This window comes from Sorex fumeus, unplaced genomic scaffold, assembly GCF_029834395.1.
Source record: "Sorex fumeus unplaced genomic scaffold, SorFum_2.1 ptg000003l, whole genome shotgun sequence".
In the NCBI taxonomy this organism is placed as follows: Eukaryota; Metazoa; Chordata; class Mammalia; order Eulipotyphla; family Soricidae; genus Sorex; species Sorex fumeus.
In genome coordinates, this window is record NW_026606060.1 from 6,009,580 (window position 1) to 6,037,489 (window position 27,910).

At 41.6% G+C, this 27,910-nt stretch overlaps 1 protein-coding gene across 1 annotated transcript in view; it reads left to right on the forward strand.

Annotated features, from left to right (window-relative positions):
• SRBD1 (S1 RNA binding domain 1) overlaps positions 1-27,910 on the forward strand; it is a 223,944-nt gene that overhangs the window by 35,055 nt on the left and 160,979 nt on the right. Inside the window, exons 11-15 of the mRNA XM_056116224.1 lie at positions 3,045-3,148; positions 14,346-14,453; positions 16,637-16,794; positions 17,981-18,071; positions 18,731-18,838. Coding sequence (XP_055972199.1) covers positions 3,045-3,148; positions 14,346-14,453; positions 16,637-16,794; positions 17,981-18,071; positions 18,731-18,838 — 569 coding nt within the window. The remainder of the gene's footprint in view (positions 1-3,044; positions 3,149-14,345; positions 14,454-16,636; positions 16,795-17,980; positions 18,072-18,730; positions 18,839-27,910) is intronic.

Here is a 27,910-nt window from a genome sequence, read left to right on the forward strand (position 1 = left end):
TTCAGGTATATGATACATTTTTAATATGCAAAAATAATAAAACTTTTAATTTTCAGATACATGGTACAGCTTTAGTGCCCCTGCCCTTTATTTAAATACCATGGTTTACGAAGTTGTTCATGATGCTTTTGTTACAGGCAATCAGTATTCCAACACCAATCCCAACACAAGTGTGACCTTCCCGCCACCACTGTCCCCATTTTCCCAACCACCCCCCAGTCCTGTCTACTTAGCAGGCACAAATAATTCATTTTGTATGGCTTGTCACAAGTAATGGCTAATGCTGTCAACAAAAAGTACTTTAGTAAAGTATGAAAGTTATTATCTCTTGCTATGGGAACATTAAGTCCTTGTCTGAGGGTTTACTAAGCTGTGTTGCTAGCTGAGCCTTCTGTGTTACTGTTTTTGTTTACTGAGCTTGTGGGCTTCTATGTTACTTTCCCATCTAATACAGTGTGCTCTTACTGGTTTGCCAGTATTGTAGAGATTGGAGTTGTCACACAGACATACATGTGGCCGTGTGCTCCAGGAACTCCAAAATATTTAACTGGCCAATGAGCTTTCATGGAGGTGGCTGGGGGATGTGGGTGTGGCTGTCAGGGCTTCTGGAAGAACAAAAGTATGGGGGGCGAGGGGGAAGGGAGGCTACCTGCCCCCACACCAGGAAGACCCCAGAGCTCTCAACCTGGAGTCCCATGTACCTGAAATTTTCAGCAGTTTGGCGTCTCCGTGGCGCTCAGTCATGAGGCAGTGGAGTCTGACAGTTGGCATGGTGGCAGCTGGTGGGGGTGAGGGGTGGGGTTAAGTGCAGTTGCTGGGAGTTATGTGGCTGGGGATTTGAACCTGCAGCCCTCCCAGGGTGCCCCAAAGTTCTCAGCCAGGAGCCCGGTGTATCCGAGAACTTTTGCGGCTACTGATCTCTCCTGAACTTCAATAATGATTTTGTAAAGCTGGGCTGATAAATGAGACTACATGGGAAGTGGGTGTGGCCCCAACTTTAGTTTTTATCCTGAGGTCTGCGAACAGTTTAATTTTTATGTATGTTGTAAGATGGAGTCTCACTTCATCCTTTTGCATTTAGTTATCACCTTGATTTATTTCTGGGCTCTCAGTTCTCTTCCATTCATCAATATCTCTGTCATTATGCCAGTACAACACTATTTACATTACTGTAACTTAAGATTTTTTTTTTTTTTTTTTTTTTTTTTTTTTTTTTTTTACTGGGGGCCCAGTGACACATGGTAGAGCTTAGGGGTCACTCCTGGCTCCATGCTCAGGAGTAACTCCTAGTGGTGCTCCGGGGACCACATGGGATGCCGTAGGTTGAACCAGAGTTGGCTTGTGCATGGCAAATGCTCTATCCCCTGCATCATTATCATTATCATTCTGACTCCTGTAGCTTAATTTTAGGTCTGAAAATTAGAAAGGGGAAATCTTTTTTTTTTTAATAAGAAATTGACTTGGGGGTTCTGGAAAATAGTGCTGTGGGTAAGGTTCCCCGATCACTCCCAAGAGTGATCCCTGAACACAGAGTCAGGAATAAGTTCCGAGAACCCCTGGGAATGTCCCCCAGACAAAAATGAATCAAAAGAGATTGATTTGACTATTCTGAGGATCTTTAATGTCTTTGAATTTTAGGATTAGTGTGTCATTTTCTTCAGAGAAACTAGTTGGGATTTGGCAGTGATTCTATAAAATCTATAAGCCAATTTGGGAAATACTCAGCACAATTATGCCTTCTATTTCTTGAATGTAGAATCACTTTCTATTTGATACTTAATGTCTATTATATTTTTATAGTTTTCAGAGTATAAATGTAATACTTTGTGAAAATTAACTTCTAAGTGTTTTATTTCTTTTGATACCATGGTAAACAATTTCTTTAAAATTTTGTTTTCAAATGTTAATTGGTGGTGTGTACAAATTTATTTTATAAATTCATACTGATCTTGCTGAACTCTTATTTACAGTTTTATAGTGCATTTCTTAGGATATTCTGTGTTAGTCGTCAGATAATCTGCAAATAGAGGTAGTTCTAGATCTTTCTTTTTATTCTAGATGCCTTCTTTCTGCCTCATTCCACTGACTAGAGTCCAATCCTGACCCAGGCCTCCTGTAGGCACAGTATGTGCTCAGTCTGGGCTATCTCTCGGGAACCCTATCCTTTATTTTACTAATTTACCTCACCATTTCCTTCTTTCTGATTGATCAAGAGTCCTTTCTTAAATTTTTAAAAACATTCTTCTATTAATGTACAGGATGATTTGACTTTCATATTCCATCTCTTTGCTACTTTCTTGGTTTGTGATTTGAAACAACATGTTCTTTAAAAGCTACTGTATAAGTGCCAGGAGATAGCAGTGAGCCCCACAGCCCACGGTCCCTTGAGCATCACCGGTACAACTCTGGAGGTCCCTGACCACTGCTGGGGTAGCCTTGGGACAGTCCCGTATCCCTGCCAGCACGGCCCTGAGCAGTGTTGCATCTTGGGCTCTTGTATTGTACTGACAGTCCAGTTGGTCGAGAATCACTAGTGGGACCCTCAGGTCTCCTAAACACTGCTTGGGTGGATTTTATATAAAATAAAGATGATAGATATCTTCTTAGTGACTCTGAAAATCAGGTAAATTATGTAAATTATGTGAAATACTTATGTGGTCTGAGAATTAGTGAATGCTCTATAAGTAATGAATGATTTTTTAGTATTCCACTTAGAGTTTTGCATGCTTATGTTTATCTTAGCAAGTAGAACGTGTATTTTTCTAAGTCTAGATGATGAAGAATGCTGAATAAATAAAATGAGAAATGAAATTGTAGATCAGCTAAGTCACTTCCTATAAATATCAAGATTTTTTACCTGTATTCAAAAGCATTAGAATATATTAAAATGATTATGCTTGACTATACTGCTGGTAAATAAATGAAATAAAGACATCAGTTCTTGGCTGGAACATTGCTTGGTTTGTTTTACAGATGTTGACTGGTTAAACTGATCATTTATATATATTTTGGATTATCAATCTTGGCATATATTTTTCCACCAGATTCTTGCAATGAACCGTGGAGAAAACTTGAAGATACTGACGGTGAAGGTCAACATATCTGATGGAATAAAACATGAGTTCTGTAGGTGGTGCATCCAAAACAGGTGTGTTTATAGATTTTTACAGAACTTTCTTTTCTGCTAAGGCACCATACTGAGATTCGTATGTAGTGATAGGGAAAGATGAATATTATATAAAAACAGACATGACAGGCAGTGGGGTTAGTGCCCTTTTTATTTTCTAAAATGACTTATTACTGCCTTACAAAATAGTACATTTATGAATGTGTAGCTTTACAGCTTTATAGTCTGTATGTGCTGGATAGAACACAGTCACCCCAATGTTCCAGGGCCGTTTCACCCCCAAAGAGACCGCTCTCTCCATTCCTCTCACCGTTTCCCCTTCCCTCTGGTAATAACCCTAGTTTTCACCTAGTCTCGGAATTTACTTTGCTGTAGAATTCATATTTCACAGATAAAGCTATCTGGTAATTGTCTTTCATTCTATTACATAGACACCTCAAGTTCCTTCTATTTGATCACAAAAGGCTTACTTTCATCTTTTACAGTGGCAGCATAATATTCCATTTACCGCAGCTCTGTTTTTTCAAGTTTGTTTTTTGAGTATTGGGGCTACCCTTGACTGTGCTTGAGGAAACACACAAAGCTATGCCTCCCCTATCCACAGCATGCATCTACTGCATTTAGGCATCTCTCCTGCCCACACAGCTTCTTAAAAAATGTTTTTGTTTGAACTAGAGAGATACTACAGGGGTAAAGTACTTGCCTTGCATGTGGCCGCCCTGGGTTTGGTCTCTAGCACTGCATATGATTCCCCTGAGCCCTGCCAAGGGAGTAATTCCTGAGTGCAGAGCCAGGAGTAGACCCGATAACTGTGGGGTATGGCCCCAAAACACCAGGAAATTATTAGTTGTTGTAGTATCGTGATTTGTATTAGTGTTAAATAAGTTTTATACTTAGTTTTAGTATTGCAGTGCTTCTCCCTCACCCCCCAGCAGGCTGCCAATACCAGTTCTGAAAGTTTTTTTTTTTTCTTTTTGGGTCACACCCAGCAATGCACAGGGGTTACTCCTGGCTCTGCACTCAGGAATTACTCCCCTGGCGGTGCTCAAGGGACCAAATAGGATGCTGGGAATCAAACCTGGGTCGGCTGTGTGCAAGGCAAATGACCTACCTGCTGTACTGTCGCTCCAGCCACATGTTCTGGTGGGTTTGGGGGACCATCAGACCCAAGTTGACTGCTTGTGAGGCAAGTACCCTACTTGCTGTACTATCTCTCTGGGCCCTGCCTTGGAAATTTTGATAGGACTCCGTTGAATCTGTGTAGCGCTTTCAGTAGGAAGGTCATTTTTAGTTATAAATGGGTGTTGAATATTGTCAAGTACTTTCTGTGGATCTGTTGGTTTGAGCATATGATTTTTTCTGTTCCCAGATTTCAATATTTTTTATTGTTAATTTCTTTTTATTTTTTTTTAATTTTAATTAGTGAAACTCTATGAGGTACAGTTGTAGACTTACAAATTTTTGTGCTTGGGTTTCAGTTATACAGTGATTGAATACCCATCCCTCCACCAGTGCCCATTCTCCACCACCACTGATCCCAGTATCCCTCCCACCCCCCATCCTCCCCATTCCACCCTGCCTCTGTGGCAGAGCATTCTCTTTTGTTCTCTCTCCTTTTGGGTGCTGTGGTTTGCAAAAGAGGCACTGAGTGGCAATCATGTTCGGCCTAAAGTCTACTCTCAGCACGCATCTCCCATCCTGGGAGGATCCTCCCAACACCCGTTATTTGGTGCTCCCTTCTCTATCTGAGCTGCCTTTTCCCCTAGCATGTGCGGCTGGCCTCCAAGCCATGGAGTAAAACTCCTGGTACTTATCTCGGCTATTCTTGGGTGTTAGTCTCCTGTTTTGTTACTTTATGTTCCCCAGATGAATGCAGTCTTTCTATGTCTGTCCCTCTCTTTCTGACTCATTTCACTTAGCATGATACTTTCCATGTAGTACCACTCGTATATATATTTCATGACTTCATCCCTTCTAACAGCTACATAGTACTCCATTGTGTAGACGTACGAAAGTTTCTTTAACCAGTCATCTGTTCTCGGGCACTCAGGTTTTTTCCAGATTCTAGCTATTGTTAACAGTGCTGCAGTGAGCACACAAGTGCAGACATCACTTTGACTATACTTTTTTTGCCTCTCCGGGACGTATTCCCAGGAGTGGTATTGCTGGGTCAAATGGGAGCTCAGTTTCTAATTATTTGAGAATCGTCCATACTGTTTTCCAAAAGGGCTGAACCATTTGGCATTCCCACCAGCAATGAAGTAGGGTCCCTTTCTCGTCACACCCGCACCAACACCGATTGCTTTTGTTCTTGTGGATGTGGGCCAGTCTCTGTGGTGTGAGATGGTATCTCATTGTTATTTTGATCTGCATCTCCTTGATGATTAATGATATAGAAAATTTTCTCATGTGCCTTTTAGCCATTCAGATTTCTTCTTTGAGAAAGTTTCTGTTCATTTCATTGCCCCATTTTTTGATGGGGTTGTATGTTTTCTTCTTGTGGAGTTCAACCAGTACTTTGTATATCCTTGATATCAACCCCTTGTTGGATGTGTATTGAGTGAATATCCTTTCCTATTCTGTAAACTGTCTTTGTTTTTTGGTCAGTGTTTCTTTGGAGGTGCAGAAGCTTCTTAGTTTAAGATGGTCCCATTTGTCTATCTCTGTTTTCACTTGCTTGGCCAGTGGCATGACATCTTTGAAGGTACCATTAGCTTCAATGTCATGGAGGCTTTTGCCAACTTTGTCTTCAGTGTACCTTAGAGCATATACCTTACTTGGCTTGTGTGTATTTAATTATCTTAGCATCCCTAGGAGAAAACCCATTTGATCTTATGATATTTTTACGATATTGTTATGATATGTTTACTATGTTGTCAAATTTGGTTTGCTGAAATTTTGTTGAGGATCTTTACATCTGTTTTCATTAGGGAAATTATCTGTGATATTCTTTTTAGTACTGTCTCTTGTGAGTTCAAAGTGTGGATGCATCATGGTATGTGTGGTGACCATGAGCTGTCTCCTCACCCTGGCAAGCCCAGGGTGACGGGCTATGAAGGAGGAAATGGGGCCAGGCTGGTTGGTGATCAGCTGCCATTTATTCTAGTCTCCTTTCCATTCCTGTCTCACACTACCCCTATTCTAGTCTCTCAGCCTCTCAGTCTCTTAGTTATAGAGAAATCATGAAGGGTTGGAGGTAGCAATAAGTGTAGTAGGTATGGTAGCACTATCAACATATGTAAAGCCCTTCCCTCAGGGGAAGCTTCTTCTAGGACAAAATCTCATTCTGTTAGAAGATCTGCCCAAGGGCACAATACCATCTAAGGTGTATTACTTTTCCCTTTCCTTAGCCAGTATCCTTTTAAGCAGTCATTTTAAATTTATTTCTTAATAATATTTCTAGTCATTTTGTACGGACACAGTAAGAGATATATTAAGCTTAAAGGTTGTCTCTTCCTGGGGATATCTCGCTATATATCCCAGACTACAGTCCTCAGGCCAGGTTAGTCTTTTCTAACCCCAGCAGGATCCTTATTCAGTTGCTTCCTTTTGGGTCATCACAGAGTTTGTCCATGACCATGCTCTTAACTTATTATATGTTTTAAGGAGCTTGGCCTGTCTGTTTTCAATGCCAGGGTAGCTTATAGCTTGTCCCTTTTGGATGCTTGGGTAGCTTACGACTTGCCCTGGGTCTATCCAAATCCCTCGTCAGGACCCTCCTTTTGAGGTGTTAGGAACTAAAGGAAACTGAGGCATAAGTTGAGTAAATATGACAGATTCCCAGGAGTAAATGTTATTTGGAGTCAGTTAACTCCCAAGTTATGAAAGCATAGCATTAACTGTCTTCTTGTGTCTATACAAAAAGGATATTGCTCTAAAGTGAACTATGCAAAGGACATAAAGGAAAGAGAAAAGCAAAATTTCACTTGAATATACAAAATCCAGTGTCTTCAAAGGAATCTGACTTTACAAGTTCCAGGGTCTGATTTGAGGATAGGGAAAGTAGAGCACAAAGGAGAAGTTAAAGATTAAAACAGAGGAATGGGAGTATCTAGGGAGCACTGTGTTGGGTGTTACTCAATGAACCTATTGCTCCCTGTGGCCAGGATGGAGGGTGAAGAACAAGCCAATGTTATCCAACAGTCTTTGTCTTCGTTTGGTAATAATATTGTCCTAGTAGAAACTGTTGTAGAAGAGGTTTTATTTCTTTGACTTTCTGGGAGAACTTGAGAAGAATAGGTAGTAGATATTTTCATGGTTTGAATAAGTTTAAGTTAAGTGATCCCATTTAGTCCAAGGCTTTTGTTTGGAGGAAATATTTGATTACTCTTGATTATAGTTTGGTAGTAACTTTTTCTATCAGGTTTTCTATATCTGGTTTAGCCTTGGAAAGTTCTAAGTGTCTTAAAATTGATCCGTTTCTACTAGGTTCTCTAATTCTGTAATACAAAGTTGTTTCATAATAATCTTGTATAGTTTTTTTTAATGTTTCTGTTGTGTCTGTTGTAATTTCTCTTTCATTTCTGATTTGACCCATCCATTTTCCCTCTCTCTTTCTTCCCTTTGTGAGTGCAGGTAAGGATTTGTTGGTTTTATTCATTCCTTCAGCAACCAGCTTTTGGTTTGATCTTTCGTATTGTGTTTTTGATTCCTGAATTGTTGACTTTGACTCTGAATTTAATTTTATCCCTTCGGCTCCTTTGTTTTTCTGGTTTCTGGAGATGTGAGGTTAGGTTACTTATTTAAGGCTTGTTCGCTGAAGAATGCCTGTGGTACTATGAAGTTTCCTCAGTACAGTTTTTACTATCGCCTCGTGTTCTTCATTCTTGTGTCTTCATTCTTGTTTGTTTTTTGGAGTCTTTTTATTTCCTCTTTGAGCTTTTTAACTCAATGGTTGTTTAGTAGTATGTTGTTTAGTTTCAATGTGTTTGAGTTTTCCCTGCCTTTCTTTTTGTGACTCATTTCCACTTTTAAAGCATTGTGGTTTGAGAAGTTACTTTATTTGACTTCTGTCCTTTTTGATTTTATGGAAACTTTTTTTGTGTCCCAGCATGTGGTCTATCGTGGAGAATGACCCATGTGTACTGAGGAAGTATGTATATTGAAGATTTGGAAAGTAGAGAGAGTCCTTTCTATGTGTATTAAGCCAGGCTCTTCCAGTTCTTTCTTATAGCTGTTTTCCATATTTATTTTTTGTTTTAATTGATTTGTCCAATTGTGAGAAGTGGGTATTAATACCTCCTACTACAGTTGTGTTGCTCTCAGTACAGTCTTTCTTTAGGTCTGTTGTTGCTTTATGTATTTTGATGTTCCATTGGTATAATGTGTTAGATGTTAGATCCCTCATTCATTATGTAGTGTTTGCTATATCATTTTGCCTTTTTTTGGATTTAAAAATTCTTTATATATTTAGAGGTATTTTGGCCACTGGTGATGTTTAGGAGCTATTTCTGGCCCTATGCTTAGGAGTGACCCCTACTGGTGCATGGAGGACCACTTGTGGAACCAGAGATTGAACCATGATCAGTCTTATGCAAGGCCATATGCTCCTGCTCTAGTGCTCTGGTCTAATTACCGTTGTTTGATGTTTATTTTGCCTGATAATAGTTTGGCTTTCTCAGCCTTCTTCAAATAACTATTTGCCTGTCTGATTGTTTATCAGCCTTTTACTGAGCCTATACTTGTCATGTTAATTTAAGGTGCTTCTTTTTAGCAGCAAAAGCTCTGGTACATTTTTCTCATTTTTCCCTGGCATACTTTTGTTTGGTAAGTTCAGGTCATTGGGAATATTATGAATTATTGATTAAAGGAATTTATCCCCATCTCTGTATATGGATTCTGGGTATTTGTGAAATCAGTCTTTTTTCTTTGACTTTCTTTGATTTTCTTCCCTTTTATTTTCATATGTGAGGTTTTTTGTTGTTTTTGTACAGTCCATTAGACTCTTCTTGTCTTTATCTTTTATTATTTTTATTTTTTGGGGGAATTATTGGTTGTAATTTCTTTGACCAGTATTCTTATCAGTCTTTCGTTCTAGCTGCATGGGGACATCTATAATATTTACACTGTTCCTCTTGAATTCATCTCATAATTCTATGACATACTGATTTCTCTTTGATCCATATTTGCTCTTCTGTTCTGTTCTTTGTTGATGGTTCCTTACAGCCTGACATCAGTCTTCAAGCTACCTGACTCATTCTTCATTGTATGTCATTTTATCATCGAGACTTCAATTTAAATTAATATGCTCTTCAGTTCTCTGACTTATGATTGCATTTTTTTCATTTCCTTTCTCACACTTTCTTGTTCTGTGCTTGAAATCTGTCCTGCCATCATTTCTTTCAGCTTGTTAAACAGCTTTACCTGGGTCACTCTGAGAGGTTGCAGAGCTGGTGGGTGTTGAGGAACCCTTCCAGACTGTGATCTTCATCCAGGAATTTTGGCCATCTTTTGGGGTTTGATCCCTGGCACCACATGATCCCCTGAGCCCTGCAGGGAGTGACCCGCAAATACAGACGTAGGAGTTTCCCCTGAGAACTATTAGATGTGGAGCCTCCCTCAAAGAAAGAGAGAGAGAGAGAGAGAGAGAGAGAGAGAGAGAGAGAGAGAGAGAGAGAGAAAGAAGTGCATGTGTACTCCTATGCTGCTGCTTCATTGTATCTACAGTGCAGTGAGGGCTGTGGGTGGGGATTTGGTTTTGTGCAGCCTGAGTGGCAATATACAGCTTGGGCTCACACATTCCACAAGGGTTCTCTGCTGCTGTGTTTATGTCACATCCTGCTGTTGAACCTCCACAGCATGAATCTGCACCTTTTAAACAAAGTTTCCCCTGACTCTCCTGGCTCTGTTGCCTTAGTTTGTGGGTTTGGGCTGATAGCTCACCAGTCTCCCTCCCTCCCTCCCCCCTCCCTCCCTCCCTCCCTCCTTTCTGTCCTTCACACACCAAGCCACACCCAGTGATACTCAGGGGTTCCTCCTGACTCTGCACACAGGAATTACTCCTGGCAGGCTTGGGGGACCCTGTGGAATGCTGGGATCAAAACCGTGTGCAAGGCAAACACCTTCCCCGCTGTACTACTGCTCCAGCTATTTTGTCTTATTTTAGGACTCATCTCATTCTGTAACTCGGGTGGATGTGTGCCTGAGAGCATTTGAGGGGAGGGCACTGTCCTTTGTCTCAGCCCCGAGTCACCAGAAGCCAGATGCCTGTCGCTGAAGTTATTAGGAGTAGACTTCTGTTTGTGCCTGTGCTTGCCAGGGTACGCGCCCCTCTCTTTGTTGATCTGGGAGTATGCCGGGCAGTGGACCAACTTCCCGCCTCGCCTTGTGCAGGTGGACACCTCGAAGGGGGGCATTGCAGAGCCTCTGCAGCCCACAGAGATGATGGCACGTGGCGTGCATGCTGCCACAGTTGGCTGCCGGCTGTTGCGCCTCCTTCCAGCTTCCTGGGTCCTCTCCTGGGCCCGGAGCAGCCTTGTTAGCTTACAGCTTCCCAGTCCCTCTGGAGGCTTAGCTGACGATCCCTAATCCTCACTTGGTGGGAGCATGTGAGGGATTCTTGGGCTGTTCCTCCTATTCTCTGCATCTGGGCCCGGCCCCAGCCATGCACAGGCCCCGTTATTTTTGCCCTCTATCCCCATACCTTCCGTCTTCCATTGTTTTCAGTGAAATAAAGGGTCAGGGATTTGGTTCAGTGGGGGGATGCCTGCCTCTCTTGTGTGAGACCCTGACATTCATCCCTTTCATCTCTGTGCACCCTGCATCACCGGGACGACTTCTGGGCTCCTCAGCTGGTCCCGATGAGCCCCGCCCCTCCCCAAGGTCCTTATCGCAGAATATGAGGACAAAGCAGGATTTTTTTTTTTTCGGTCATTTTAATTACATTATGTCTTGAAGTTTTCCAAACAACTTGAAGGAAAACTTCAGATACTCTTCCTCTTAAAGTGATCCCCCAGTTCTGTGACCCTGTCCTTAGTTCTTTTCCTTTTCTTAGTTCTTTTCCTGCTTCTGTTCGGTTTTTGTTGGTGGTCTCCTGCATTTTGTCCTGCAGTGTACTGATTCTTAGCTCCAGCCCTCTTATACCGCCAAGCTCCTTGGGGCCTGTTCTCCGCTTCACCTTGGTCACTCTGAAGTCACCTTAAAGGTTACAGAGGTGGTGGGTGCTGGGGGATGCTCCACACTGTTGTCTCCACGTATTAACTTTGCTCTGCTCTTCCTCACCTTCGCTGTGTCTTCTGCCTAGTGAGGCCTGGGAGTGAAGGGTCTGTTTCTGTGCAGGCTTGAGCAGCCACCTCAGGTTCTAAGGTTCATGCTCCCCACATCCCACCATAGCCCGCAGCGGTGTTTCTGTTGCATCTGAGACGTTGCAGCACGAGTCACACATTGTTCTTGGCGCCTCGCCATGGCCCACTTGCTTCAGTCCTTGATTCAAGCAGCCAACATGCCCATCCCATCTTCTCTTACTCTTCAGATCGTCCCGAGACTGGGTAAATGCCTGCGGGGTGGATACAGGCCTGTTTCCCACCCGCTGGCCCCTGTTGGGGAGAGCCATCACCCAGCCTGGAGTGGTGGCTGGCTGCTGCTTGTCACTGTAGCTCTGCGTCCCACTATGGTCGCAGGCTTGGCTCCAGCGGGGCCCCAGCTCAACCCATGAACCGACATTTTGCCACTGGAGCTTCAAAGGGTCAAGGGAGGCGTTTCAGACTGCCTGTGCCCCTGCTCCCTTGGCCGTGCGCCGTTTCTCTGTGCATTTCCCCACTCTGGATGAAACTGCATCGGTTTCAGAAGCTCTTCCTTGCAAAGCCCTCAGAGCTGGCTGCTGGATACTGCCCCAAGGCTCCTCTGGGGGGGGGGGGGTGGCGACTCAGAATCCCTGGGGCTCTTTGTTTCCTTGCGTTTGGGACCCAGAGTGACTTCCGGTACCCCCTTCTCACCATCTGGGCTCCAACCTCTCTCTCTCCAGCTAATTTCTCTGTTGATTTCTTTGTTGACTCACCTGTTATGTAGAAATATGGTGTTTGCTCTTCACGTGTTTGATGTTGCTCTTATATTTTTAGTTAACAAAATTGTGGGTTCTCCCACATATTGTAATGGACAGTGGTGGCATGCTTCCTCCTGTGCTCATCAGAGGTTGAACATTTGGTCGTGTGGCTCACACCCGTGTTGGTCCTTCCAGGGGTCCATGCTTGGTCATGGTGCACCTGCGCTCTCTGGTCAAATGTTAGCTTGTAGTGCGCATACACACGTGATGGAAGGAGCACTCCCCTGGCCCCAGGAGTCCCAGGCAGCAGGCCTGGAGGGTTTGCAGTCAGCAGGGATGCAGTGCTGGCATCAGATCTGCTGGTTTCTTACCTATAAGGTCTGTCCCTTCACAGATTAAAAATACCTCATACACATGGACTGTGGGCTGGAGTGATAGCACAGCGGGTAGGGCGTTTGCCTTGCACATGGCTGACCTGGATTCGATTCCTCCGCCCCTCTTGGAGATCCCAGCAAGCTACTGAGAGTATTCCGCCCGCAAGGCAAAGCCTGGCAAGCTCCCCGTGACGTATTCGATATGCCAAAAACAAGTAACAACAAGTCTCACAATTTGTTGTGAGATGTTACTGTGCCCACTTGAGCGTATCGATGAACAGTATAGGAGGACAGTGCTAGAGTGCTGCAAATGGACTGTGGGTGATTTTTTGGTTTGTTTTTGTTTTTAATTAAATCCATCCAGCCATTCAGATGGAAATTACTAGGACTATGGAGGAAGGATGAATTATATTCCTCCTTATTACACTATGTTTTAGGTTAAAGAATAGAACGGTAGTCTACTCAAATAATATTCTTTTACGTAAGAAATTAATTTAGTTGCTGTCTGTAACCATTGGTATCTTGCATTAAAAATCCTTGTTTGATCTTTAGAATTAATTTCCTAGCTGAGATAAATAGTTGAAGGTATGTTAATGGTTTATTAGAAACCATTATTTTCTCATTCCATTGCATTTTATTATTTATATTCATTAGTAAGTTTGCAGATAAATTGCCTGGTAGAACAGGACAGCCTGAGGTATACTCGTGTTTCATTCAAGAATGTCCAGAGGCAATACTGAAAATAGAATTTCTTCCTTCCTTCAGTGAGACATAAAGAGATGAGGAAATAAGGATATAGTGCTCCAGTTAATCCCAGCTGCCATAGCAAATGGTATGATTTGTCTTGTAGCCCTGGATATTGGGAGACAAAAGGACAGGGCCATTTCAATCCAGGTGAGGGCTCAGTTTGCAAACCAAGCTACCGGGAAGGAGGAAAGGAAGGAGATGGATCTGACATTTCCTCTTACAATGACATTAATTGAGTTAATCACCCAGCATTTCCTTTTATAATGGCATTAATTTTATCAGCGAGCTCTGCTTTTATAAGCTCATTCAATCCTAATGTTCCCCAGTGGCCCCTTCTCCAAATGCTATCATGTGGGCTTTGGGGCTTCAATGTATGAATGGGGCTAGTGGAGTAGGAAGGGTCATTTAGTCCTCAGCAATACTTTAGGTTTTTTTCTTTTCTGTTTTTGTGACTTTTTCATCTCTCTCTCTCTTTTGGCTTTTTTTTTTGGGGGGGGTCACACCTGGCGATGCACAGGGGTTACTCCTGGCTCTGCACTCAGGAGTTACTCCTGGCGGTGCTCAGGGGACCATATGGGATGCTGGGAATCGAACCTGGGTTGGCCGCGTGCAAGGCAAATGCCCTACCTGCTGTGCTATCTCTCCTGCCCCTCTCTTTTGGCTTTTTGGGTCACACCTGGCAAGGCTCAGGGACCATTCCTGGCTCTGCACTTAGGAATTACTCCTGGTGGTGCTCGAGGGACCATGAGGGATGCTGGGGATCAAACCCAGATCAGCTGTGTGCAAGGCAAATGCCCTCCCTGCTGTACTCTCTCTCCAGCCCCAACTTTTTCATATCTTAATTAATTAAGAGGTTGGTTATTTCAAAAATGCTTTGGAAACACTTCCTAGAGTAGGAAAGATTATTCCTCCCTTAAGTTTTACATGTGACTGTGGTCACCAAATTAAAACTTAAATGCCATTTAATACATTCCAGATACTGTTGTCTCTTCACAGATTATGTTACTCTGTCTTCCGTAAAACTTTTCTGCCTTTTCCACTTTCTCTCTCCTCTCCTAGAAGTCTTTTCATGGTCATTGTTGTGTTGGTTTTAATATGGACTCTTCTTTTTCTGCAGGTGGAGACCACGTGGCTTTGCAAGACCAGAATTAATGAAGATTTTACGTGACTCACTGGATGATTCTTTTAAACGCCTTATCTGTCCTCTCCTCTGTAGAGAATTCAGGTGTGCATCTTGTCTTACATAATTTCGTGTGCTGTTTATTACTCTGTATGATAATAAGCCCATTAAAGCATGTAACAGATGTGTATTGATCCATTAGTCCAGTAGAATCACAGTCTTAAATTTAAGCTTAGATTTTAATCTGCAGAGATAATCACAAACTTAGATCATAAAACATAGCTCTTTGTATGATACACTTTTCAAATCTTGGCCATTTGGGGATGGAGCCTTAGTACCATGGATAAGGCATTTGCCTTGTGTATGGCCGACCCAAGTTTGATTCCTGGCATCCCATATGGTCCCCCATGCACTGCCAGGGGTAATTCCTGAGTATAGAGCCAAGAGTAACCCCTGAGCATGGCTGGGTGTGATCCCTAAAACCAAAATAAATAAATAGATAAATAAATAAAAATCTCAATTATTTAAAGTATACCCCAGTCAGTTCTGTTATATCTGTATTGTAATGTAATGGTCAACCCAAACAAATGGTTTTATGTATGAGAGATATGACTTGGGAAAAGTAAACTGAGGAATTAAAGGAAAAATTAGTTGGTGGCAGTTTTTCCAGGTTAAAGGAGCCAAAAAGCACGTAAGGAAACCAGAGGAGCAGATGATGAATTTATTACTATGAAGAGAGAGAAAGCTCATGAATGTTTTTGACTCCAGCTGGGAGTTGTTTGAATGAGTAATTACTAGCCATGATGAGCCGATATTGTTAAAGTGGGCTTCTAAGTTGCCCAGAAGGACAAAGGGGAGAGATGATCTTCAAGGTCTTTTCAAAAAATATTTTTATTGTTGTTGAGATAACATGGTAGCACTACAGTTACTACCAGTACTTTTGATATACAGCTTTACTACACCTCTCCCGCCTTCTGTCACTTCTCCATACCCCGTTGCCCTCCCACCACTTGTTAAACCTTAGGTCTGTGGTCCCAATCCAAGGATTTATTTTCACTGAATACTGTGCATTTCCTTACTTGGTTTCATTCAGTAGTTGTTCTTTCTCTGAATCACGTCATTTAACCTGATACCCTCTAGGTGTGTTGGGTTGCTTTTGTACCATCCATTTTCTTGTGACTGCTGGTGCGCGCGTGCACGCGTGTGTGTGTGCATGCGTGTGTGCGTGCGTGTGTGTGTATGTGTTTGGGGTGCTGCTCAGGAATCATGGACTTGGGGGACCAAATGGGGTGCCAGTGATCAAAGCCATGTCAGGCATATGCAAGACAAGGATCTTACCCACTATACTATCTCTTTGGCTACAGGAGATGATGTTTTAAGCAATTTTTGGTAAGTAGATGAATAGTAAAAAGCTTATCTTCCAAGTCCTTTATTGACATTTTTATTCTAGCAAAAGTTTAAAAATCTGGCTTCTAATATTGTGTGAATAAAATTTGACTTGTTTACATGAAGCATGGTTCTTAATGATGATCAGTATCTATGCTCGTAACACATCACTGTGAGAATGACAAAGGAGTAAATATAGGAAATGGAATAGAGTGAGGAGATTATATGCGTATATGGTAAAACTGTTGATGGAGGAGGGTACTTATGATTTAGTAATTTATCACTGTAAGTTCGTGTTTATATTTTATTTATTTTTTAAATTATTTTAGTTTTTGGGCCACACCTGCTAATGCTTGGACTACTCCTGGCTCTGCACTCAGGAATCACTGCTGGCAGTGCTCAGGAGAGCATATGGTGGGAATAGAACCAGAATTGGTTGCATGCAAGGCGAGCCCCTTACCCACTATGCTGTCTCTCTAGCCCTACATATGTATATTTTAAACCAGCTGATAAACCTAGTTTGGCCTCCCTTTTGATATGTTCAAATATCTATGCATTGTCTCATATTCAGAGAGAGCAATTGAGATTTTGTTTACACGAGAGTATATATAGAAGAATATATAGAACTTTTCATAGGAAACAGTTGACAGAAGAAGGAAGCTGGTAGAACACACTTGTTAATTTTGCTCCAGAATGGTTTGCGGTATCATGTATGACTGCAGTTAGTAAAAAGAGATTCAACATAGTTTTTAAAGTTACTGGTGTATCTGGTGTATAATAATACCACAGGGGACAGCTGTGTAGAATGAACTTTGTTCTGTTTTCTGGAAGAAAATTAGGGTAAATGAAAAAAGTAACTAAATCCTTTTTTTTTTTTAAATACTTCTTTACTTTTCTTAAAGAGCCAAACTAACATCTGATGCAGAGAAGGAGTCAGTAATGATGTTTGGACGGAACCTTCGTCAGCTCCTGTTAACTAGCCCTGTTCCTGGCCGCACTTTGATGGGGGTGGATCCTGGTTATAAGCATGGCTGCAAAATAGCGATCATTTCTCCTACAAGTAAGCGTATCTTCCAGCTATTTTACATAGAAGTTGTTTTTCAGTCCTCATTTCCACATATCTCAGGAGGATTTGTCAACATTATTATTTTTCAAGGTTTCAAAATTTTTTTTGGGAACCAGAGAAGCAAATCATGTTTGTGTTACTTGTTGCTTGAATTATTTGACATATTTCTACCAGTTATATCTAACCATTTTTCACAGTGGCAATAATGATGATTAATTATATAGAAACCTTATTTATTTATTTATTTTTGCTTTTTTGGGGGGGAGGGCACACCTGGCATTGCTCAGGGGTTACTCCTGGCTCTGCACTCAGGAATCACTCCTGGTGATGACCAGTTGCCCCCACGAGCGGCTCTCCGGCACGGCCATGGCCCCAGAAGCACAAGGACTTAACACAGAAAACCAGCAGCTTGGAGCAGAAAAGTGAACGAACTATGCGTTAATCCAGGCCATCTTGCCTGCCCGGAGGGGAAAGGGTGTTGCCCCATTTGCCCTCTCCTCTCTGGAAAGAAAGATGGTGGCCGCACCCAAAAGGAGAGAGAGAACAAAAGGGAATGCCCTGCCAGAGGCAGGGTGGGAGGGGGTGATGGGGGGATATTATCCTTGGTGGTGGAAAATGGGCACTGGTGGAGGGATGGGTATATGATCATTGTATGACCGAAACCCAAGCACAAAGATTTGTAAGTCTACAACTGTACTTCATGATGCTTTCCATATTAGATTGAACTTCGTTCCATTTTTGTTTCATATCTAACATCTCCAGAATTTTTAAATGTCTTTTTTAACATCTGCTCTCTTTAGCTGAGATTTTCTTTAACTTTCATTACACTGAATCCGCTTAGCTAACTTAAGAATTTTATGCTTTACGGTGTTGCTTATAGGATGATTCTTTTGATGGGGGTGGCGGGGGGGGTTGGATTTTTGGGACTCATGCAGGGTTGCTCAGGGCCTATTCCTGAGTTTGTTCTCACTGGACCTTTTGTGATACTGAGGATAGAGCCAGGGTCAGTGTGTCCAAGGCAAGTGCCTTACCTGCTGTTCTATCTTTTCAGCCCGCAGACTGTATTTTAAAACACAAACTAGATCCTTGCTCTCTTATAATGTGGTTAACCAAATCATCTGTGTGTTATGTTTTATAATTTCTTATAAAATGACTTCTTTCTTTCTTTTCTTTTTTCAAGGTCAGATACTTCACACTGATGTGTTTTACTTGCATTCTGGACAAGGCTTCCAAGAGGCAGAGAGAATAAAGCGGCTTTTGCTGAATTTCAAGTATGAAAATCAGTAATCTTTTGCTGTTCTCTAGTGACTCAGCCAAGCAGAGACCTTTAGTGTGGAGGGAGGGATTAAGGGAAGTGCCTTGGGGAGGCCGAGGAAGCATGCAAATCATGCTTGCGAACATTGCTGGAAAACTCTACATTTGGGTCTTTCAGAGGAATGCTGCTTTCTACCTCTGTGCCCTCCACTGATGGTAATCAGATGGTAATCTGAGCAGATGTGAGCTCTGAATTCTTCTGTTTGCATAGCACATAGCACCCCCCTCCCACTCCCAACCCAGGATGGAGGAATAGAGGTGGTTGTTGTTAGAAGCTTCAGAAATTATCTGAATATATATTCTATAATTCTGACATTGTGTTTTTTATTACAACGCTCCAGGGTTTTACATGCTGATGTCTAGTTTTGTTTCCTTTTCGAAAAGAAGAAAGTCCACTTTCCTTAAGTGTGACTAAAATACTTCTTCCTGTCTCTTACACCAAGTTTAAGGAAGAGTCATTTACAAAGCTACAGAAGTTCGTATGTTCATGGTGAAAGAATGGGAGGTTGTTTGGCTTCATGAGCAAATCAGAGCAATGCGTAGTATCTGTTGTGTATCCCGTACATTTTCTCTTGATGGCTTGAACTCACTTTCTCATCCTGTTTGTCCTTTAAAGCTGCAGCACAGTGGTCATTGGAAATGGAACTGCCTGCCGGGAAACGGAAGCTTACTTTGCTGACCTGATAATGAAAAATTACTTTGCACCACTGGATGTTGTTTACTGGTGAGGATGTGAAAATATTTTTCTTGGAGAGGTATAGAAAATTCTAAAGTTCCCTTCGTGATGAATTCTCCCTTCTTTTTTTAATTACGAATTTGGTTTGCTTCCCCAAATCACCTCTTCCTTGTCCAAAGATATTTAAATGAGACTGTATGTGTGTTCCTATTGGAGGAATTTAGGTTTCTGCATCCTGAAACCTTCCACTGAAGCAGCAAGTCAGGTCTCGTGTGATTTCATGGGGTTTTCCAGATTGTATTTGATGTGAGCGCTGGAATAGCAGTTTGCTAGTAGGATAGCTACCTGCTGTAAACTAGATGACATCCTCTTTCTCCCAAAATCCCTGGCTTTCCATACTGAGAGCCATCATCATATTATAAACTGGAAACATTTCTGATGTTCCTTTCTTACCGTCTTTTCAATCTATTGTTTAACTTTTAATGACTCTGGATGGTCGCAATTGAATTTCTCTACTTGTGGTCTTAGATCTGCAATAGTTTTGATTTTGCTGATTTTTGTTGCTTCACTTTTTCTTTCACCCTCAAAGAATCCTGTTAATCCTTTTCAACATATTCTCTGAAAAGATTTGATTCTTTTAAATTAAATAGTTGGGGGGAAATAGTGGGGAGAAATAGTTATATGACTGATATCAGGGAGAAGGAGCACAGGGGCCATCTCCCCCTGCTTGTTGACAAATGTAAGAATGATCTATGGTTACCTAATGATCACATGACTGACAGAATCAATAAGACAAAAATCTACCATGCTAAGAATTCCAGAATTCCTTTAGCTAGGTCAGAAAAATTTAATGGAGTATTTATGTGCCTGGAGAATGATCAAGATACCAGGCAAACTTACGTTACCAAAGGAGATTGGAAAGTCAAGTTGGAGTATCATGGGCTCAAGTATCAGTAGAAGCCCAGATAGAAAATCCCTTGGTTTTTGGTCTCTTGCTCTATTTGTTCGCGTTTGTCAGTGGAGTGTTGTGGTTTAGCTTGTTCTTGGAATTGCCTGCATATACCCAGTACACTGACCTGACAGAAGTGATTCCATTTTTTTGAGGGAGTTACCTGATTTCTCTTTAGCATGCTCACATTTTAGTTTGAGAATATCTTGAATACTTTTATAATGAGTCAAATAATAAGAAACATTAGTAGCTGCCTCTTGGATTTCATCTGAATGTGCTTATTGCATATTGCTTTGTTGGCTTTCAGCGGTCAGTTGCAGTATATTAATCCATGTGCTCCAGCCCCACGGGTGACTGCCTCAGCCTTCTGTTTTTTAAAAACAGAAGCCAGGGTAGTACAGTGGGTAAGGCGCTTGTCTTGCGTACTGCTGACCTGGGTTCAATCCCCAGGATCCCATATGTTTTCCTGAGCACTGCCAGGAGTAATTCTTGACTGTAGATCCAATCCCCTAAGCATCTCTGGGAGTGCCCCCAAGTAAAACAAACAGAACAAAACAAAGCAAACAAAAAATAACCCCTCTAAAGAGCAGGAGCCATATCCAGCCTGCTGGTGTGGGCTGACAGGTCAACCTTCTGGCCAGTGGCCTCTGGTACCTTGGGCCGCCAGGGCTATACACCTTGGTATTCAGGGGACATGAGGAGCCGGGAATTGAATTCAGGACTCAGATATGCTGACCGTATGCTCTATCACTTCCTGGTGATTTGCTTCTGATCCATTGGAATCAAATACCTGATGTACATAGAAGTTGTTTCTGAACCACACCTGATGGTACTCTTTCTATGCTCAGGGTCAACTACTGGCTTTGTGCATAGGGATCTCTCTTAGTGGTGCTTAGGCGGTCATGCATGGTGCTGGGCATCAAATGAGGGTTCACTGTATGTTGGCAGGTCCCTTATATTATCTCTCCAACCCCTCTGCTCTTTGACATCTTACAAATGAAATCCTATGGTAGTATTTTTAAGGCACACTCATGTTATACCATATCAGCACTAAGGACTGAATAATACTCTGTTATATAGATACATCTACTATAAAGACATGCTGTGTTTTACTAGATATTATATAGAGATACCACATTCTATTCATTTACCTTTTGGCAAGACATATATTTGCATTGTTTTAACGTAGTTGTGAATAATGCTACTTTGAACAAGTTTGTGCAAGTCTGTTTGAGCATAATCTTTTTATTTCTCTGTATAAATGCATGAGATAGATATGCTGGCTTAAGCGGTTAGACTATTAGACTGTGTTGAACATTTTAAGTGGCTGCTAAACTTTTTTCAAATATGGGTGTACTATCTTTCCTCCTGTTAGCAGTGTATTAAGATTCTGATTTTCCCACATTCTCACCAACATTCCTTATTTATTGGCTGTCTTCGATCACCACCATTCTCGTGGATTGGAAATAGTAACTCAGTGTGGTTTTAATTTGCATTTCCCTGAGACTTAGGATGTCAAAATTACATGCACTCATTACATGTACTCATTTTTTTTCTTTTTTTCATTCTCTCTCGCCCTCTTTACATTTTTTCCTTTTTCAATCCCTCCCTCCCTCCCTCGGCCCCTCCCTCCCTCCCTCTCTCTTCTCTCTCTCTCTCTCTCTCTCTCTGCCATACTTGTAGTGCTCATCTATTCCTAGCTTACTCCTAGCTCTATGCTTAGGGATTATTCCTGATGGGGCTTGGGGTCATATGGGATGCTGGGTTTGGAACCCTGCTTGCCCGCATGCAAGGCTAGTGTCCTTTCCACTGTACTATCTCTCCAGTCTCTGCTCATCACATATTCTTTGGACATGCCTTTTAAAACTTTTTTTTATTTTTTAAAATTTTATTTTTATCAAGCTGCTCACAATATTTGATTACATTTAATATTTGAATATCAATCCCATTACCATTGTACCTTTTCACCACTATATTTCCATCCTGAACCCCAAACCCTGCCCCCAAAGCAGGACCGAAATAATTTATTTTGTATTACATGTTATGAATAATCTGCTAAAAATGAACCAAAAAAGGTTTCTTAGAGGAAAGTGTGTGAAGATTGTTGTATTTCACGCAGGAGCCATTAAGCCCTTCTGTATGAGATTAGTAACATAAAGGTTAAAGGTTGAGCCTTGTGTGCCTGTATCTATGTCTGTATAAATATATTTCCTCCTAAGATTGGTTGTCTTCACAATCAAATCTGGTGTGCTACTCTTGGTGTATTGGTCGTGTACTGTGTGAGATGTTCAGGCATAAGTTCAATCCTGGGTGAGGCCCATCCGAGCATGTGGAAAGCGGCTGTGAGCCTGGTGGCGGTTGAGTTCTGGAGGTTTCTGGCTGCCAAGGCTGGCTCTTGGACACGTCATTTGAATCTTGTCCATTTATAATTTCTACTGTTTTATTAATCATTAAAGTTCTCTCTGTATTGTGGATATATCAGCATATGATTTGCAGTTTTCATCCTAGTTTTGTGGGTTATCTATCTGTTTTGTGTCTCTCTCTTTTTTTTTTTTATGTAGGAGTATTGCTATTTATTCAGCCATTGATTAGGCTGATTGAATTGGGCATGAACTCCACCTTACTTTTTTTTCTTTTTTATAATTTTATTTATTGAATCACCATGAGAGCAGTTACAAAGCTTTTGGGTTTAAGTCTCGGTCATACAGTGAAACACCTGTGCCTTCACCAGTGCCCATTTTCCACCACCAAAACTCCCAGAATAACCCCCATCCCAAACTCTCCCCCTACCTGTGGGGCAGATGATTTCTCTGTCTACTTTGATTACATTCAATATTTCGACACCAGACCCACCATTATTATTTGGGATTTTACCCCAACACTCGGGTCTGCCGAAAATACAACAGTAGACAATTTGTTTTCTATTGTTGGTTATGAATAACATATGATGTCACATGGCCACAGTAGTGGCCACGCGATTTTGGAATTCCAATATTTTCACAGTTAAATTTGGAGGAATTTCTGCCCAAACCTGCTGGGTTCTGAGATTTGTTCCTGAGTCTCTTGGATCATGATCGTTAAGCAGCTTGATCAAGAGCCAGAGAGGCCGTTCGTGGGCAGCAACCCGGGGTCTCGTTGGGGCGGGGAGGAAAGGGCTGGCTCTACCCCATCCCGTGAGGCCCTGAAATCGCCACTATTCGCCCAAACCTGACTGTCCAGTGGCCTCTAGAAGATGATGGCCACTGAGCCACCAACGTGGAGCAGGCAGAGGGACAGCACCCTTTCCTCCCTGGGGTGGCCCAGTGACAGTAATGTACTGTGGGGTCCAGATGCATTTCTGCCAAAAGCCACTGGGTTTTGAGATTTGTTTCTAAGTCTCTGGAATCATGGCCATTAAGCAGCTGGATCAGGAGCCAGAGAGGCCATTCGTGGGCGATGATTTGGGGTCTTGTTGGGGTGGGGAGGACAAGCCCGGCTCCACCCCCATCCTGTGAGGCCCTGGGTATCTCATCACTGTGGGACCAAACCTGACCGTCCAGTGGCCTCTGGAGGATGGTGGCCACTGAGCCGCCAGGGGGAACAGGCCAAGGCACAAAACCTATTCCCACCTGGGTTGGCCCAGGGCCGGTAACCTACTGCAGGGACTGGACGCATTTCTGCCAAAAGCTGCTGGGTTCCGAGATTTGTTTCTGAGTCTCTGGGATCATGGCCCTTAAGCAGCTTAATCAGGAGCCACAGGCCGTTCATGGGTGGTAATTTGGGATCTCATTGGGGCAGGGAGGAAAGGGCCGGCTCCATCCTTGAGGCCCCGTGTTTCTCGTCATGGCAGGCCCAAACCTGACTGTCCAATGGCCTCTGGTGGATGGTGGCCATTGAGCCGCCAAGGAGGAGCAGGTCGAGGGACAGTACCCTTTCCTCCCTGGGGTGACCCAGCAACAGTAACATACTGTGGGGTCTGGATGCATTTCTTCCAAAAGCCGCTGGGTTTTGCAATTTGTTTCTGAGTCTCTGGGATCATGGCCATTAAGCAGCTAGATCAGAAGCCAGAGAGGCCGCTCTTGGGTGGTGATTCAGGGTCTCGTTGGTGTGGGGAGGAAAGGGTGGCTCCACCCCCATCCCATGAGGCCTGCGTGTCTCATCACTGAAGGCCTAAACCTGACTGTCCAGTGGCCTCTCGAAGATGGCGGCCACTGGCAGCCACTGAGCTGCCAAGGAGGAGCAGGCAGAGGGACAACACCCTTCCCTCCTTGGGGTGGTCCAGCGCCAGTAACCCGTTGCAGGGACCAGATGTATCTCTGCCAAAATGCATTGGGTTCCGAGATTTGTCTCTGAGTATCTGGGATCATGGCCATTAAGCAGTTCCATCAGAAACCAGAGAGGCGATGCCTCCAATTATATAGCTAAGCTAGAGGTGGTTTGTGGGTGTGTCTCTCACATACCTATCTTTTGGCCGTTTACTTTCTTGGTAAACTTTGCCCCATGTTTTTGGGGTCTGGCCAAAGGCACAGCAGCAATTTTGTGGTATCTGAAAATCTGAAGGCGCCATCAGGTTACTGATGCACTTGCCTCACAGGTACAGATTAACCTGCTGGCTGCACCATACCCCCTTGATTGTGTCTTCTGAAGAACATAGATTTTTATTTTGTGTAAGTCCTGTTTATCATTTTCATTCTCATTGCTTTTGATTTCAGTTTTCTGAAGCAATATTTTGAAGTCTTCTTCATATTTAAATAGTATATCAAACATTTAAACTTCTTTCCGGGTTTCTCTTTTTTGTGTTTCTATTAAGAATTTCCTTGCTACATTACTTTCTGAAGTGTTAATGTTATTTGTATTTCCCATTCTGAGTAGTATAGAACGATAGTTCACAATAAAATTTTCAGCGTATTATTTTGAATTTCTGAATATGTGGTATAACATCTGCAAAATATAGTGGATTTATCAATTCCCTTTCAAGTTTTATACCTTTTTTCTGTTCTTTTGTATCAAGCAGGATCTTTGAAAATAGTAATGGTGAACTATTTTTTCTCCGTTACTTTCATTAAAGTGTTTCTACTATTTCCCTTATGTATGAGACTTTGTTAAAAATATATCTTATTTTAAAAATACTTAAAGATTTAAAAATATATTTGACAGGAAATAGTCTTTATTTGTGAGCATCTTGAAAATAGATTACCAGACCTCCAGGGTGATAAGGGAGGCCCAGCGACCAAGAGAGTGGTTCTTGAGACTTGTAATGTTGGGGACCAGTGGGGCTCTGGTGGTGATACAGAGTCTTCCAGGGCCACTCCAGGATGGCCAGGGCTATTCCTAGTGATGCGGAAGAGGGGAGTAATGAGGTGGGAGGGACCGACATTTGTTGCTGGGAATTGAATTTTAGACACATGCAAGGCAAGTACCTTAACCCTTGTACTGTCTCCCTTGCCATTTTATTACTTTTTTAAAAAATTAAGAATGACGTGCAACATTTTTTCATAATTTTGCTATAATCATGTATGTGCCCATCATTTCTTTGATTTGTTAAGATGGTGAATTCAATAGATCTTCTACAATTAAGCCATCTGTGCAGTTCTAATTTGAACTCCACTTTTCCCTAGTGTTCTTTCATCATATATGTGGAGTTTATTTAGTGTTTTATTATATGCTTTGGGAATCCTTAAGTGTCACAGATACGTAATCAGAATTTGTGGTGAATGCTTTAAGAAAGTCTACTGTTTGATTTCATTTTCATTTACCAGTCCTTTATGCCTCTAAGATGAAACCATGTTTTCACATCACTTTGAAGTTTCCAGACTGCGTTGAAGTTGAAATTTCCACATTTCCTCTGGCATTCATTTTCAGTACCTCCTGAACAGATCATCTGATTGACATTCTACCTTCTGAATGGATAATTTGATACTTATTCCTAAAGTCCTGTTAGCTACTCATTTTGTAAAACCTTTTCTTGACACATTCCAGCACTTAACTACTTTTGTTTTTTAATAAAACCTTTGATACTTTTTAGCTCTGTATAAGCAAAAGATTAATGTATAACATAATTTGGCTTTTTAATTTTTTTGATTGTTGGTTTTTGGTTTGGGGCCCACACCTGACTTAGGGGTTACTCCTGGATTTGGAATTAGGAGTCAATCTTGGTGGTACTTAGGGGACCACGTGGGATGCTGGGGCTCAAACCTGGGTCAGCGTGCCTAAGATTTTAATTGGTAAACGACATGCTTTTGACCCAGTCATCCAGCTTCCTTTTATTCATTTCTCCCCTTGCCCTTAAAGTTACTCTAACCATTATACATACGGTATGAGAAGTCATTAAAAACTTTAAATCCTGATTATCAAAGAAAAAAAGACAAACCTGCAGTTGTGAAGTATAAGTCTGCTGAGTTTTAGTCACTTCTGCTTAAAGTTGGAAGTGTTTTGTGAAATGGAAATTTTATCATGTTATTTGTTGGAAGTACTATTTGCAATCCTTTGGTATATTATTAGGCACTCACTTTATTGTTTCAATATCTGAATGCTGTTTCCATTGAGTAGTATCCATTGTAAATCTATGCTACAGATTTTTAAAATCCATTCCTTTGTCATTGGACGTTTGAATTATTTCCATATATTGGCTCTTGTTACTAAGCACTGAACATAGATCTGCATACAACTTTTTGAATTATTTTTGAGTTCTTGAGCTAGATGCAAGAGGTAGAATCGCTGAGGCATATGGAAGCTTGTCTTAGTGTTTTAAAAGTCACTATACTATACTGTTGTCCGTAGACAGCATTTCCACCAATAGTGAGTGAGGATTTCTTTTTTCACTGCGTTGAAAAATGCTGCAATGTTTTTCAGCCAACTCTGGTTCTTTCCAGTCTTTTAATACATGCCATTCCTACTTTACTGTTTTTTTTTTTTCCTTCAGCTCAAATTCATCCACTGGATAAAGTCCTCTTTGATTTTTCCTCTTTATTAGAAAATAATTGACATAATAAATACCACATATTTGAAGGTTTCAATTCTGCAGATTTTGACATATATTCCCATGAAACTACTATGACAATCAAGAGAGTGAACTTACTCATTACTACTCTCTCCAGATTTCTTATGCTCCTTTGCAGTCTGCCCCCCCTGTGGATTGCAAACTGTGCAAACCCGCTTTTTCTTCCCAGCCTCCCCCAGGCAATCTCTGGTTTACTTTCTGTAGCAATAGATTAGTTTACATTTTTTAGACTTGCATGTAATTGTAAGCATACTCTGTGTGTGTGTGTGTGTGTGTGTGTGTGTGTGTGTGTATTATTGGCCATCTTCTTTCACTCAGCATAATTTTTTTGACATGTATTCAGCCCATACATTGTATATACCAATAATTTGTTCTTTTTTTATTACTGGGTAGTGTTCAACTCTATGGCTAAGTACTAATTAATTTAGTCATTCACTTTTTAATAGACATTGGATTGTTTCCAGTTTGGGGCTATTAGAAATAAAGCTTACATACTTTTACTCAAGTCTTTATGTGGACAGGCATATACTTTCATTTCTAATGCACAAACAACTAGGAGCATAGTGGCTGTGTTGTATGATAAGTAATATGTTTAACTTAAGAAGCTGCTGCATGTTTCTAAAGTGATTGTCCCTACCATTCCTCATTTTCACCATTTTCACTGTTTCAGACTTCTGCTCTCCCCATCTCCTTATCTGTCTTCTTGGCATGGCCTTCAAATAGTATGGTCAGTCTTTATTCTGCTACGATTGGCAATAACTGCTGTTGCTTATTTGCTACTCCTATTTTTTTAAAGAAATAACTGTGCAAACATCCGTATTAAAAATTAGATTGTCCTAGTATGGAATAAGATCACTTTATAGTCTGAATATAAAAAGCTCTTTGTCAAGTGTATGCTTTTTCTTAGAGTATATACCTTGTCTTTTGACTTTTTAAAAGCATAATCCTTTCTTTTTTTAAAATATATTTATTGAATCACCGTGAGAGCAGTTACAAAGCTTTTGGGTTTAAGTCTTGGTCATACAATAATGAAACACCCATCCCTTCACCTGTGCCCATTTCCCACCACCAACAACCCCAGTATATCCCCCATCTCACACCCTCCTCCTACCTGTGTGGCAGATGATGTCCACATTACTCTCTCTCTCTCTTACTTTGACTGCTCGAGTGGGCACTAGTAACATCTCACAAC